This window comes from Echiichthys vipera, assembly GCF_963691815.1.
Source record: "Echiichthys vipera genome assembly, chromosome: X".
NCBI lineage: Eukaryota > Metazoa > Chordata > Actinopteri > Perciformes > Trachinidae > Echiichthys > Echiichthys vipera.
In genome coordinates this window covers 45,922,272-45,938,755 of record NC_139825.1, presented here as the reverse complement: position 1 = coordinate 45,938,755, position 16,484 = coordinate 45,922,272, and the positions used below count along the sequence as shown (strand labels likewise).

The window sequence follows — 16,484 nt, the reverse complement described above, 5'->3', positions numbered from 1 at the left end:
AGCTCGCTTTAAACATTGTTTTGCTTGTGTGCTTGTGTGTGTGTGTGTGTGTGTGTGGGGGGGGGGGGGGGCTGTAGAGAAATCCAATGTTTTAGTTGATTTGTTTTTTTGCGCTTACTGGTACAGTTGTCAAGATCTGGCTCTGTCAGTGCCCTCCTCTCCCTTGTCTTGTGTGTGTTTGTCTCCCTCTGTCTGCGTTTCCCTGCATGTGCTTCCCCCTGCCTGTCTGTCTGTAGGTCCGGTAGGAGTTCCCCAAAGCTGCTGCCTGTTTAGCTGATTACACCACCACCTTAAAAGCCTGAAGCTGGCAGGCATGCAGCGCCGGACCGTTGTCGACCCAACCTTGGTAAAACTATTCCCCCCGGACTGGCATCCCCTTTTCTCGTTGTGATTTTCACGCTCCCCGTTGTAAGCTTACTAATCGTGTTTTGTGTTCTGTTTTCTCTCCTTAGTTTCCCGTGTTCCCGTTTTCCCGTCCGTCTCCCGATCTCCCGTCGTCTACCCATTCCTGTATTTCCGTGTTTGTTCAGTTAGTCTCGTGTTTGTTATTCTGTAGTGTTTTTTTCCGTTTGTATTTATTAAACGTTTAATTTGTACTTTCTTTTGTCCGTGTCTGCATTTGAGTCCACCATTGTGTTATTCCTGTACCGTTCATGACAACAGTATGGGGTTACATGCAAGAAAGACTGTTCACACGTAAGATGATGAATGTAAAGGGTATACATTAGAAGGCTCATTCTAGTTCCTCAGTTTCACACCCAGGGACACTTTCAGAGCAAGCACATTTACTGTAATCAGATAAGCTGAGACCTTGCTGTTATCGCACCCTCTCCGCAGTCATGAGGTCACCCTACCATTCAAACACAAAATGCATCAGAATCTGATAGAGATCAAGAGTGAAAATATCCAGTTTGGACAGAAGGAAGCTGTTTTTATTAATGCGTCAAACTGATTAAGCTAATTGCAGTCATTGCATAATTCTGCTTTAGGCAACTGTCTGAGACTAATGATAAGAAATGCTGATGCTTCGGTGTGGTGACTGACTATGGATGATAGAGTTTAAAGTAGTTTTCTAAGATAGATGGATAGATAGATAGATGTACCTGGTATACTGTGTCTTCTCGAGGCCATGGTCTGTTCTGGTCCAGAGATATCCTTTGTTTTCCCATATGGCCCGTCATCTAGAGAGAACAGAGACAAACAAGACGTCTTTAAGGGTATCAGTATACTTTTATTATTTTGATTTTGCTCATTTAATAAGGATTAGAGGTTTAGAATGTAACATTCACTTCTCTATTATGATGTATAATATGATCATTTTATTAAACACAGTAGAAAGTCATGATACCCTTTTAAATAGTCACTTTTTTTGTTTTACAGCCTGAAATGATAATACATAAAAAAATATTGTTCCAGCATGATTTACACATTTTGCCTTAAGACATTCAAGTGTCTGAAAAATAATAGAAAATGAAAAACTAGAATAGCAGGGTTGGAAAAGTGATGAGTCCACATATTTAATACTTTGTGGAGGCACCTTTTGCTTTAATTACAGCCATCACGCCGTTTGCATATGTCTCTACGAGCTTTGTTCACCTAGAGTGGGAAATATTTCCCCATTTTTCTTTGCAGAACTGTTCGAGTTTAATCAAATTCTGTGGTGCGCAGCGAAGGACTGCACTCTTCATCCATGTGCTGTAGGATTTAGGTCCTGGCTCTGACTCTGCCTCTCTAGGACATTCACCTTCCTTTCCTTTAGCCACTGTGTTGTTTTCATGGAGGTTTGTTTTGAGTCGTTGTCAAGCTGGAAGGTGAACCACCTGCCTTTTTTCAAGTGTCTAACAGAGGGCTGCAGGTTTTCCTCAAGAATTTGGGTGGACTTGGCATTCCCTGCTGAAGAGAAACAAGCCCACAACATAATGCTGCCACCACCATGCTTCACTGAAGGGTGGTGTGTTTTGGGTGGTGTGCTGTGTTTGGTTTCTGCCAAACATAGCGCTTGGAGTTCAGCCCAAAAAATGTAATTTTGAACCATATAACCTTTTTCCACATGGCATCAGAATCTTAAAAATGTTTTTTTTATGAGACTCAGTGTGACATTGTTTCAGAAAACGCTTCTTTCTTCCCACCCTGCCATGCATACATACAGAACTTGTGAAATTGTTGTCACATGCACAGATTGACCAACCTCTGCCATTAAGACTTGTAACTCTTTCAAGGTCACCATAGGCCTTTTGGTAGCTTCTCTGATCAATCTTTTCCTGGCTCGGTCATCCAGTTTGGAGGGGCGGCCTGATCTAGGAAAGGTCGGGGTGGTGCCATATAACTTCCACTTCTGGACAATACTCTGAACAGTACTTAGAGGGAAGGTTAAAGTATTTTGAATATTTTCATATCCTTCTCCTAACTTGTGCCTATTCACAACTTTATCCTGGAAGCATCTTTCCAACCACGGTGAATTATTTGTGTTGCACTACTAGGAGATGAATCCTCAAGGAACAGATGTTTTTATTCTGAAGTAAAATCAAAAACACCACAGCTGATGTCAGGCGGAGGCCAATTAACATGATGTGTAAATTCGGAAGGTGATTGGTTATACCTGAGAATGTTTATGATAGTTATTGGTGAAGGGACTCATCACTTTTCCAACACTGCTTTTCTAGTTTTCCATTTTTGATTTATTTTCAGAAATTTGAAGAAAAAAATTCACTTGAATGTTGTAAGGCAAAATGTGTAAATCAAACTGAATTACTTTTGTTATGTATTATCATTTTAGGCTGCAAAAGAAGAATGTGACTATTTCAAAAGGGTATAATAACTTTCTATAGGTACTGTACATCATTATATCAACATGATTCTGCTCCACGGTGACACATTTTCTGGAAATTTCTCTCACTTGGACAGCTGTAAGTGAGAAGAGAGAGTACTAAACTATTGCATCAACTTCTCCACCCAAAAACCTGCATCACGTCACTTTCTTCTCAGACGAAAACATCGAAACAAACACAGATACAGAAATCCTTCAGGCCAACAATGCTTTACATACGTGTGTGTCTGCCAACAGTCACTCATCCCTAAATGTGTTTCTTTCCCTTCTCGACCCATGAGTCAAATCTCATATCATCCTTCTCTACACACTAGCCATCTTTGGAAAACAAGAAACCATTCACCACATTCCCCACTCATTGGCCATGAACATAAAGGATAGTTGTCAGCTTATTTGACTTCGGTCTGGGCTCCTCAGCTCAGTGTTTTGCTGTACAAAGAATAAGACAAACACTTGAAGCATTTTCCAGATAAACTATCTTCAAAAAAACACTTCCTTCTGTAATTTGTAACTAGTATAGACGGAATTAGGTCAATCATAATGGTATGCTGGCTTATTGTGGATTAGTCTCTTCATTATAGTACATCCCACAAGCATTATTTTGTCATGTACTCTCTGTATCTTCATTGCCTCTCTGGCAATTTCTTCCTCTAATAACCACACTTGTCTTGCATGTTAGCAAAGTTTCTAGCATGAGCAAATGTGAGGCTACCAGAGTCTGACGGCCCGTCCACACGGAGACGCATATTCCTGTAACTGCACAAATTTTGTATCGTTTTGGCCGACCCTCCACACACAGCCGACATTATCGGAGCCTGAAAACAGTATCTTTTGTTACCAGGTCCCAAAGTGGGAAGATATAAAAACGCCCCCTACTGCGGTGTCACATAACAACAACAGTGCCGCTGCGTGAGGAGAGATGGACCCATAGACTTTATACTGAACTGCACTCTGAGTGAAGTGCATGGGAATGAATTTGGCTGACCATATTTTGCTCCCTTTTCCTTGATGGTCTGAATAAGTCACTAAATAGGTCACTAGTAGCTTTGTATAAATAAAGTTAATAAGAAGGTCTGAAAAAGTTGCTAAATCTAGTGAGAAACTGTCCGCCTGTGAGTGCTTTGGTATGGGGAAGGGCTCACAGCAGCACCCACTGCTCGTTGAGGACAGTAATTACAGAGAGATTTGTGCATCAGAGTCTCCAAAACACCACAAAAGTCTCCAATAAAACCAGAAACAGTCACTAGATTTCTCTCTAGGATGGATGTCGCCAGATTTGGCAAGAAACTCACGCCAGTGTTTGTATCATACACCCTATACAGCGTCTCTCCGTCTCTTCTTCTCCATTGTTGGTGTATTTCTGTGGCAGTTACAGCGCCACATCCAGGCCTGGCATGTGTATTGCAGCGTTATAAGTCTCTTACACTGGTTTTGTGTGGACGCAGATATTTATTGAGCCGAGGCTGTGTGGACGGAAAACCTTTTAAAAGCGACGGAGCAAAAAAAGGTTGTTTTCGATCGTGTGGATGCACCCTCAGGAAAGCTGACAGTGTATCTAACAACGGAGGGATGAGCCTGCAATTTGTTTAAAATTGGGTTTCTTAAAATAAGGATCCTAAATCCAAGATTTCTTTCTCATTGAACCGAAGCAGCCCCAGTGGGCCTCCCTGCCTAGAAAGCTGCACAATGCTCTCTCAATGCTGAGAAGTGTAAACCTGCAAAAATTCTACAAAAATGCAAAAACCTGAAAAAGACTTTGCTCTGTATATAATCTTCTAACACGATCACAAGTGCAATTGCAACAATGTTGTAAATACATCCATATAAAAGGATTACATGTGAGGTTTTTCTAGGTACCTGTAGTTACAGGTCATTACAGTCACTGTATCTACTGCCTTACAATAGTTTGATGCATTGGAAATTACACTGCAAGGCCATTTGTAAAGTGTTGAGGTTAGTCTCCCTTGGACAGTGAAACTGAGGCCATCATTGTGATGAGTCACAAAGGGGGACAGATGTCCTGTTTAATGGTCTCTGGCATATACTTGGCAGAGACGTGTGAGGATTTCAATGTTTGATAAGTAATAAATTCATTGCATTTTGGAGAGGCACAGAGGATGGTCAAAAAGAAAAAAGCATGGCCTGGGATGCAGACGACAAATACAATCAATCAAAATATGATTGATATAATGTATATATTATTATAGATATTGGCAATTGATTGTATTTAATATCTATTAAAAGTTGGAACACAGTAATGTCACTTATAAAAAATTAGGTATTGACATGACCACTTATCCAAACTGCTGCTGTTATCACTTTGCTCTCCTACAGCTGGGGCAGGTCGGCATGTTTACACAATGATAAGGACCATTTAGGACACAAGAGAATTCGTTCCCTTTAATAGAAGTAGTGCACTATATTTGGGCTGAAACTATTTGTCGAGTAACTCAAAAATTAATTGAGGCAAAATCTCTGCCTCTATGATTTGTTTAATTCCTATCTTGCGCGTTATGTGGCCTGTTCAGCACAGGGATCATTGTTTCTCACGGACCATTTTTGCAGATGCACATCACTACATCCGGAGTCAGAGGATCATTTCACATTTAGAAAAGAAGACAAAAAGGTTTAATGTGTCCACTGCAAACTAGAACTGTTATACCACAACAGCACACTATTGATGATTCTGTGTCTGAGCCGAAAGCAGCCCGTTGTTAATGGTACTTCACCGAGCGCCGCTGTTCTGGTTTAAGGGGGGGGGGGGGAGTTATGAAGAAACAGGAAGAGAATGCGTAACATTAGTTGTCCTAATAAATGCCTCTATGTTTGTTTTTTCTTGAATGTTTAACATAACGTTACCAACTAATGGTAATTAACGCTAATGCAACAGCTAATGCTATTGCTACCACTGTTCTGCTGTTTACTTTTGTCTTTGTTTGGAATATCCTTTGCCACATAGATACACAAAGACTTCGTTTACTACTGCTGCTCCTCTTTCTGCTCCTTCAGGATTTAACCCATAGCTTCGGGCATAATACCCCTGACGTCCAGCGTATCACCTACACCAGAGAAGTCCTGCTACAGCTCAGATTTAACCCCCATCTCACCACCCGAGAAATTACTTCGTAATAATTTATCTCACCCTGGCAACTACATTCACTACAAAGACAAGGTAACCAGAAGAGGTACAAAGATGTGTGGAATAATAGACCCCCCCCCCCCCAAATGATTCTTGCCAACGTGCGCTCGCTCCAGAACAAACTAGACAAGCTGCAAGCTAATGCTAAACATCTGCATGAATACAGGACTGCTTCGATTCTGGCTTTTACTGAAATCTGGTTGAGCAACAATGACAGTGACAACATGCTGCACATTGGTGGCTTCGCTCCACCATTAAGACTGGGCAGAGATAGCAAGCTCACTGGAAAGCAACATGGCGTCGGCGTCTATTTCTACGTGAACTCACACTGGTGCTTGACGGCCTTGGTGAGAGAGAAGTTGTGAACCACTGACATCTATCTCCCTTCGCCCCTTCTACTTCGGAAGGAGGAATTCCTTCAGCTCTCATTCTGGTGAGAGCATTCATTCTGGTGTACATCCATCCCAAAGCTAATGCTGCCGCCACTGAACACATCACAACACCACTAAACAAACTGGAACACATATCACCAGACTCAGCAAAACTATCCTGGGTGATTTCAACCACTGCTCACCCGGGAAAGTCCTCAAAGGTATTCATCAGTATGTCACATGCAGCACCCGCCTGGGGAAGATGCTAGACAAATGCTATGGGTAACTCCCTGGTGCATACAGGTCTGTCCCACTCCCTCCACTGGGCTCTGTCGACCACAATACTGTTCAGCTCATCCTGGCATACATACTTTTTATAAGGAGGGTTAAGAAAGTCACTAAGAACATCAAACAGTGGACTGATGACAGCATTCTAGCTCTCCAAGGGTGTTTTGAGTCCACAGATTGGAGTAACCTGTTGACCCCCTCTGGCAACCTGAATGAGCAAGTGGACACTATCATTATGTGAAGAAAACATCATTCCCTCCAAAGCTGTCACAATCTCCTCCAACAATAAACCATGGGTTACCAAGGAGCTCAAATAAATCATCACTGGTTCCCAATCTGAGATGAAAGAGGTCAACAAGGAAGTTAAGCGGCCCATTAAAGCAGCCAAAAACAAAGTGGATGAAAAATCCACACAGGGGAACCTCTGCTCAGCATGGCAGGGCTGCTGTAAACATCACCACCACCTAGCAAATTACCATCCAGTTGGATGGTAGCAGCCATGCATCTCTTCCAAACGACTTCAATTCTTTCTACACCAGATCTGAGGGCATAACACCACCCAGCTTGAAGAGATTAGGACTACACTTCAACCTAGCAGCTGTGCACTCACCTTCAACGCAGAGGACGTGGTGAGGGTTCTGAGGAGGACCAAAGAGACCAGCTCACCCGGCCCGGACAACATCAGCGGCCGTGTTCGAAGGTACTGTGCTGAACAGCTAGGAGAAGTGTTCCAGATCCTCTTCCAAAGATTTTTGACAGCTGCACAGTTCCCCAGATGGAAACATTCAACAGTCATCCCCATCCCAAAGAAGAGCACTACCAAAGTACTCAAGGACTTTCAACCTGTGGCCCTCACCTCCCTTGTGATGAAAGCTATGGAGAGAATAGTGAAACAACATATCACCGAGGAGACAAATTCCCTGCTGGATCCTCTCCAATTCGCATATCGCAAGAGTAGAGGCGTCGATGATGCCAAAATATTAATTCTGGACACTCTACACAGACACTTAAAACTATGAATTCCTCAGCCAGACACCTGTTTGCCGATTCCTCTTCCACCTGCAAACTCCAGCTTTCACCTAGAAGACCAGCTCATCCTGTGGTTACTGGACTTCCTAACCCACAGATCACAGAGAGCGCTGGTCAATAAAACACTCTCAGACTTACACTACACCTCCAATGGCTCTCCTCAGGGCTGTATCCTCTCCCCTCTACTCTTCGTGCTCTACACCGATGACGGCAGATTTACACAGCCCGACTCGTACCTGAACAAATATGCTGGTGACACAGTCCTCGTGTCTCTGCTGTCAGGCCCCTCACAGCAACATGGATCAGCTCTCCAGGAGTATATGGATTGGTGCGACAGCTCTTGTCTAGAGCTGGACATCAACAAGACCAAGGTGATGTTGGTGTCTTTTTCTGAGAAACAGAGGGCACTTGCTGCAGCAGTAACCACCATATTACATCGAGAGCCTGTTGATCTTGAGGAGGAATACAAGTACCTGGGTACAATCTTTGACAGTCTACTGTAATTTTCCTCTCAGAAAATTCTCAGAAAATGTCACCAGCGGCAGTACTTCCGGAGGAAGCTCAACTACTTTGAAGTAAGCAAGACCATCCTCTGGACATTTTACTACTCCTTCATTGAAAGCATCATCACCTTCTCCATAACCTGCTGGTTGCACTCAACCAGCCTCCAGAACAGAAACCGCCTGCAGAGGATTGCCACTTTATGCTCCAAACTCATTGGATTCTCTGCATTTCTTCCTCCCCAACCGGTGCAGACAGATGGCCGTCCTCCACAGAGCTGGGTCTGTCTGACATTCCTGTCTGTTATAGGGAAGGTTTTCGTTGCCACCGTACTCTACGGGGGAATTGTTGGGTCTCTGTAAATCATAAATAAGTCATAGAGTGTGGTCTTTACCTACTCTGTAAAGTGTCCTGAGATAACTTTTGTTATGGTTTGACACTATAAATAAAATTGAATTGGAAATGAATAAAATTTAATTGAATTGATTACCCCTTAGGACTGTGTCTGTCGTGTATGAACACTTTCTCTCTCCCCTTCACACACACACACACACACACACACACATCTCGTCTCTCGCTCTCTCTCTCTCCCCTTCACACACACACACACACACACACACACACAAACACCCCTGTTAGATTATCCCCCCAAATAGGCCTACTCCAGGGACAAAATATATATATATTTTTTTGCTAAATAACGCAAATTATAATACATTTTCACGCAAAATTATAATATTTGCAGCGGTACACTGTACGCCCTTTTGTAGTGGTGTTGGAATTCTCCGTTGTTAATTTCATTCACAGTATAGTCCACTATAAAATACCCACAATGCCCAGCTAATTTGAGTGTACATCCAATTTACACTACATTGTACCGGACATGTTTTACCGAAGGAGAAGAAGCAGAGGAGGTGCTAAAAGAAGCCAGGTATTAGAGAGCTAACTACAGTTACGAACAACCGTTTCTCACAAGCTTACAACTGTTACTCACTTGTGAAAGAAAACAGCTGTGGGCTATTACAGCTCGCAATCAGGACACAACCGTAGTTAACAAAACCACACTTTAACACCATTGAAATTCCAACAATTTATTCAGGGTTTAAAATTATAATTAACATCAACATCAGTACACCATCAACACGGGAAACCGCACCTGGCCTGAACACAGAAAGGATCGACAGATTGATCGCTCTTTCTCAAATCTTGCTATCTTGCTCTTCCTGCGATAGACTGACATCCTGTCCAAGGTGTACCCTGCCTCACGCCCGCTGTCAGCTGGGATCTGCTCCAACAATCTCGTTGGGTCATTCCCTATATAGTGCACTATTTAATAAAGACTATTTAGGGGATAGTGAGTGAGTGAATGAGGGAATGATTTTGAACACAGCTACAGTACGGTCATGGATGTAAATCACCTGAAACCAGGCTGAGCAAATGTAGTCCAATAACAGGGCTGCAGTTTCAGTCCTGCTGCTGTGAACCTGTAGCTCCAGTCCAACAGTGTCACCTATGGCACAAAAGTAACAGTCTGCACCATCGACAGGCAAATAATGTAAAAGCTTCTGGTATTTTCATACACCTGAAGAGAGTGAGCTGCAGATCTGAATTTTGTGACTCCCAGGACTGTCCATATTATATGGACTAGGCCAATGTGCTTGTTTTGGAGAAGGACAGCCCAAAGGCAAACAATCGAGAAGAAAGTACATATTTACATAAAAAAATTCAATTTGATGTCCAATTGGGATGGTTCCAATCAAATGTTAGTATTTTCTTTTTGATGTGGACAAAACATATCTACTTCTGTAGCCCTAAACCAAGCAGCAAAAATAAAGCCAACGCAAAGAACTAAAGAGTCAATCCCAACAGACCCCAATGCTGTAATGCCCAACTTTACAGCAGGAATAAAGATATTTACAGCCTGGGGGAAAAAAATGGTTTTGGTCTCACACTTAAAGTTCTGCGGGGCGGCAGTAGCTCAGTCCCTGTGTGGACCATGAATGGAGCGTGGACTGGTGGCTGTAGAGGTGCTAGTCCATCTCCTGGGCACTGCTGAGGTGCTGTTGAGCAAGGCACTGAACCCCCAACTGCTCAGGTCACTGGCAGCCCCCTCACTCTAACATCTCTCCAGTAGTTGCATGTATATAGGTCCTGTTTGTGCATGTGTGTGTATATCAGGCCTGTGTGTGTGTGTGTAAAAAATAAAAAAAATAGAGTGAAAATTGAATTTCCCCATTGCGGGACGAATAAAGGAATTCTTCTTCTTCTTCTCTTCTTCTTCTAATAAAGGGATGGCCGTCACAGGTGACATAGACTGTAGGCTTCATTCAGCCCGTCTCAACTCCATCCATGCACCACCTTTTTGCCCATTTTCATTAGCTTGGAGGAACCGCTGTCACATTGAGCTTCCCAACGACTCAGAGACGGGTCACAGAGATTACGCTGATGTTTTATAAAGTCTATGGTCTTAACTGCTGCTGTTACTTTCTGGAGAACTGGTCTGAATTAGATTCTGGGAAAAATCATTTTAATCCTTGTACATTTTTCTTCAAGGAGTTCATTTTTTAGTTATTAAGAAGTCATGAGCACTTTAAGTTACACATCCCCCAATATAAATTACATATTTGATGGTCTCATTTAGGATATCATGCAGGATATTAAGTATTTTGCAAACCCACACTCAGTTAGTATAAATCAGTTTGACGGCAGCTGTAACGGTGGGCTGAGGCTGTTGTTGTGGCTCGGAGGGTAGAGGATGTGTCCTACTTTACAACCTCTGCTTCATCAGGGGGGTGGGATAAGTTTAACAATTCATAAGCTAATTCTCAACTACTTTCATACCCTACTCCAGATGTGTCAGTACACTGCATTATAATCTGGGACAATTACACCACAGCTTAAAAATAAATGTCTCTACTAAACTTGGAGAATAAATGTGTATTTTAAATGCTTTTCAGCACCTGAAGCAGCATTTCAAACAAGCTTAATACCATCAACAGCGCTAAGCAGTTAGAAAGGATTTTAAAATGCAGTGTCTTGCAAATCCTTTATCTGCATGCTTTTAATTCTTCTTTAAATTACATAGAGTTTCTGCCTTGAAGTCTAAACGTCACTGTGACAAACAAACTGCAATAGTTAGTTTGTTGTGTTTAGCTTATGACTCAAGTCCCTGTATATAGGACATACTTCATGATACTGTCACCAAGTTAAACTTGTGGTTTTATATTTAAAACACTTAAAGTCATAATCCATAAGATTTGAGATGCATTATTCCCAGTGATCACTTAAAATGAGCGATAATATGAGTTACCCCCAGAATGGCTTCTTAAAAATAAATTAATATAAAAATTACCTCTTTAAAAGGAACAGATCCACAAGGTCTTTATTCATGAATTTGTATGTCATCATATACGCCATCATCTTTTTTTTCCCATGAACTTTTTGGCTATTGGATGCTGTTAGTGTTGAGCATTTTTGACACTTTCATATCTTACTAATAACAACATTGTCACAAACGTTAGATTGGAGAACTAATTTACCTGTTGGGCCACAGATTAAAGAATATGACAGCACCCTGCACTTCTGTAGCTGAGCACACCAGGTTAACTACACAGCACATAAACAAAAACATAGGTTAGGCCGGGTATATATATCTTTAAAAGTTAGTCAGGGCTGAAATGACAACACATTTGCCAATTTTACATATCTCTGCAATATAAATCAAGCAGTAGCAAGTTCTCTACCCGGAAGAAATTTGTTGCTAGTGCAACGTCGCAGTGATTCTGAGCGACACTGCAGAGTTAGCTGATAGTTCCCACTGGATCAGTTTCTGCACCTGTTCTTATTACACTCATTTGATCCATTGTCATGACACAGTCATGATTGCAGCTATAAAAAACAGTTTAAGCTCAATAAATATAAAAATCTTTCATGATATAGGCTAGCCTTGGCAAGCATTTTTGACGCTTTCATATCTTACTAATAACAACATTGTCACAAACGTTAGGTTGGAGAAGTAATTTACCTGATGGGCCACAGACTAAAGAATATGACAGCACGCAGCATTAGTGTAGCTGAGCACACCAGGTTAACTACACAGCACATAAACAGAAACATAGGTTAGGTCGGGTATATATATCTTTAAAAGTTAGTCAGGGCTGAAATGACAACACATTTGCCAATTTTACATATCTCTGCAATATAAATCAAGCAGTAGCAAGTTGTCTACCCGGAAGAAATTTGTTGCTAGTGCAACGTCGCAGTGATTCTGAGCGACACTGCAGAGTTAGCTGATAGTTCCCACTGGATCAGTTTCTACACCTGTTCTTGTTACACTCATTTGATCCATTGTCATGACACAGTCATGATTGCAGCTATAAAAAACAGTTTAAGCTCAATAAATAAAAAAATCTTTCATGATATAGGCTAGCCTTGGCAAGCATTTTTGACGCTTTCATATCTTACTAATAACAACATTGTCACAAACGTTAGATTGGAGAAGTAATTTACCTGTTGGGCCACAGATTAAAGAATATGACAGCACCCTGCACGACTGTAGCTGAGCACATTTGGTTCGTTAAAGATACCAGGTTAACTACACAGCACATAAACAGAAACATAGGTTAGGCCGGGTATATATATCTTTAAAAGTTAGTCAGGGCTGAAATGACAACACATTTGCCAATTTTACATATCTCTGCAATATAAATCAAGCAGTAGCAAGTTCTCTACCCGGAAGAAATTTGTTGCTAGTGCAACGTCGCAGTGATTCTGAGCGACACTGCAGAGTTAGCTGATAGTTCCCACTGGATTAGTTTCTACACCTGTTCTTGTTACACTCATTTGATCCATTGTCATGACACAGTCATGATTGCAGCTATAAAAAACAGTTTAAGCTCAATAAATAAAAAAATCTTTCATGATATAGGCTAGCCTTGGCAAGCATTTTTGACGCTTTCATATCTTACTAATAACAACATTGTCACAAACGTTAGGTTGTAGAACTAATTTACCTGTTGGGCCACAGATTAAAGAATATGACAGCACCCAGCACGACTGTAGCTGAGCACACCAGGTTAACTACACAGCACATAAACAGAAACATAGGTTAGGCCAGGTATATATATCTTTAAAGGTTAGTCAGGGCTGAAAAATGACAACAAGATTGCCGATTTTACATATCTCTGCAATATAAATCAAGCAGTAGCAAGTTCTCTACCCGGAAGAAATTTGTTGCTAGTGCAACGTCGCAGTGATTCTGAGCGACACTGCAGGGTTAGCTGATTATTCCCACTGGATTAGTTTCTACACCTGTTCTTGTTACACCCATTTGATCTATTGTCATGACACAGTCATGATTGCAGCTATAAAAAACAGTTTAAGCTCAATAAATAAAAAAATCTTTCATGATATAGGCTAGCCTTGGCAAGCATTTTTGACGCTTTCATATCTTACTAATAACAACATTGTCACAAACGTTAGTTCGGAGAACTAATTTACCTGTTGGGCCACAGACTAAAGAATATGACAGCACCCAGCACGACTGTAGCTGAGCACATTTGGTTCGTTAAAGATACCAGGTTAACTACACAGCACATAAACAGAAACATAGGTTAGGTCGGGTATATATATCTTTAAAAGTTAGTCAGGGCTGAACAAATTTGCCGATTTTACATATCTCTGCAATATAAATCAAGCAGTAGCAAGTTCTCTACCCGGAAGAAATTTGTTGCTAGTGCAACGTCGCAGTGATTCTGAGCGACACTGCAGAGTTAGCTGATAGTTCCCACTGGATTAGTTTCTACACCTGTTCTTATTACACTCATTTGATCCATTGTCATGACACACTGATGATTGCAGCTATAAAAAACAGTTTAAGCTCAATAAATAAAAAAATCTTTCATGATATAGGCTAGCCTTGGCAAGCATTTTTTGATGCTTTCATATCTTACTAATAACAACACTGTCACACACGCTAGGTTGGAGAAGTAATTTACCTGTTGGGCCACAGATTAAAGAATATGACAGCACCCTGCACGACTGTAGCTGAGCACACCAGGTTAACTACACAGCACATAAACAGAAACATAGGTTAGGCCGGGTATATATATCTTTAAAAGTTAGTCAGGGCTGAACAAGTTTGCCGATTTTACATATCTCTGCAATATAAATCAAGCAGTAATAAAGTTCTCTACCCGGAAGAAATTTGTTGCTAGTGCAACGTCGCAGTGATTCTGAGCGACACTGCAGAGTTAGCTGATTGTTCCTACTGGATTAGTTTCTACACCTGTTCTTGTTACACTCATTTGATCCATTGTCATGACACACTGATGATTGCAGCTATAAAAATGGGCTCAGTCGGTTTGGTTAGTTAGCAGGCTGGCAGAAAAACAGTTTTAACAGAACCTGATGTTCATGGAGTTTGATGGCAACTGTATGTCTGCGTGTATTTTGCCAATAGCTGAAGAGAAACTAAATGTATATATGATAAAAACAACATATAAAGACAAAGTGCAAATTGCTGGGAAATGTGGTCATTTTGCTTTATTATCGAAAGAGGCATTGAGTATTGTTTTTTTTTTTTAACTTTTGCTAGTATTGTATGTAGGTTTAAAGTTCAGTTATCGTAACAAACTTAGTGATTACACAACACAGTAAAACAAGTAGTTTCCTGTTTTCACTCCAAAACATCTGAAATATGCAACACTTCCCCACTTGTAATGCTCAGAAATCAGTTCTCTTCCCAGCAGTGACAGTGGAAAGGAGGCCATTGTGGTTGTGTTTTGGAGTTATGCGATCTTCACAGAGGTGTAATGACTTTAATAATTCATAAGTTGTGGGTTCAATTTTGCTTTAAACTGCTCTCATAAGTTATCTGGCTGGCTGCTTTCCCACTGTGGGGCTGTCACAGGCATAATGGGCCCCAGAGGCTGCTCATCAACACACACACACACACACACGCACACACACACACACACACACACACACACACGCACACACACACACACACACACACACACAAACACACACAAACACACACGGCCTCTGGCAGCACAGACTGATGTATACCCAAAATAATTTAGGCACCAAATGTACACCTGCGTGTGCACAGTCACACAAACATAAAAAATTAAATAAAGGTGTATAAAGACCTTCAAGCACCGTTATATAAACAGTTAATTGCGCACACACAGGGACGTAAACATGCTTAAGGCAACTTGGCCATCTTTGCCTCTGCCCCCCCGCCCCCAAGCAGTATGAAACTTCAGCTCTCAGGCTCAAAACAAACAAACCTCATGCCGGCTTAGCTATCAGCACACGGCAAATATGTTTGTCACAACATGATCTGTAGCACTAATTGTCTTTTTGAATGGGTCTACAGAACAGCTTAATTTCCTCTTTAAGGTCTGTTTTTTCTCTGCTGCCTTTCCTCTCCTTTCTCCAACTCTGCCCGATAAATTAACGTTTCCTGGTGAATAATTTGAATGTGATTAGGCTAATGACTGCTGGCACTGTCAGCTTACTGAACAGGTTGAGTTATAGACGAGGCATCAGGCCAGATTTTCCCCCTGCGGTAGAAGCACTGGCATAATGCTAACAGCATGAGGTTCTTTTCAAACAGAGGCAGTAATGTCTTAAGCGCATGTGAGTGGGTTGACAGATTAAAGGAAGGATGTTGTCATGAAGGTGGTACTCATTTTTAAAAGTTTAGATTCATCTCTCAGTAACAGTAATGATGCTATTGTTGTTACAGAGTAGATGAATGTATGTTTTGAACTTATTTCCAATTTTAGACAGTAAATTCATAGCTGAAGATTTTTTTCCAGACATAATTGCATTTTTAAAAAATCTCATCTCATCTCATCTTCATCCGCTTATCCGGGGTCAGGTCGCGGGGGCAGCAGCTTTAGCAGGGGACCCCAAACTTCCCTTTCCCGGGCCACATTAACCAGCTCTAACTGGGGGATCCAGAGGCGTTCCCAAGCCAGTGTGGAGATACAATCTCTCCACCTGGTCCTGGGTCTTCCCCGAGGCCTCCTCCCAGCTGGACGTGCCTGGAACACCTCCCTAGGAAGGCGCCCAGGGTTCATCCTTACTAGATGATCCTGAACCACCTCAACTGGCTCCTTTCAACGCAAAGGAGCAGAGGCTCAACTCCGAGTTCCTCACGGATGCTGAACTTCTCCCCCTCTCTCTAAGGGAGACTCCAGCCCCCCTCCTGAGGAAACACATTTCAGGCGCTTGTACCCGCGACCTCGTTCTTTCGGTCATGACCCAGCTTTCGTGACCACAGGTGAGGGTAGGAACCAAGATTAACCACTAGATCGAG

At 41.8% G+C, this 16,484-nt stretch overlaps 1 protein-coding gene across 1 annotated transcript in view; it reads right to left on the bottom strand.

The window, feature by feature from the left end:
- grip2b (glutamate receptor interacting protein 2b) overlaps positions 1-16,484 on the bottom strand; it is a gene marked incomplete at both ends in the record, with an annotated part of 243,580 nt that overhangs the window by 74,074 nt on the left and 153,022 nt on the right. Inside the window, one exon of the mRNA XM_083939969.1 lies at positions 1,104-1,181. Coding sequence (XP_083796095.1) covers positions 1,104-1,181 — 78 coding nt within the window. The remainder of the gene's footprint in view (positions 1-1,103; positions 1,182-16,484) is intronic.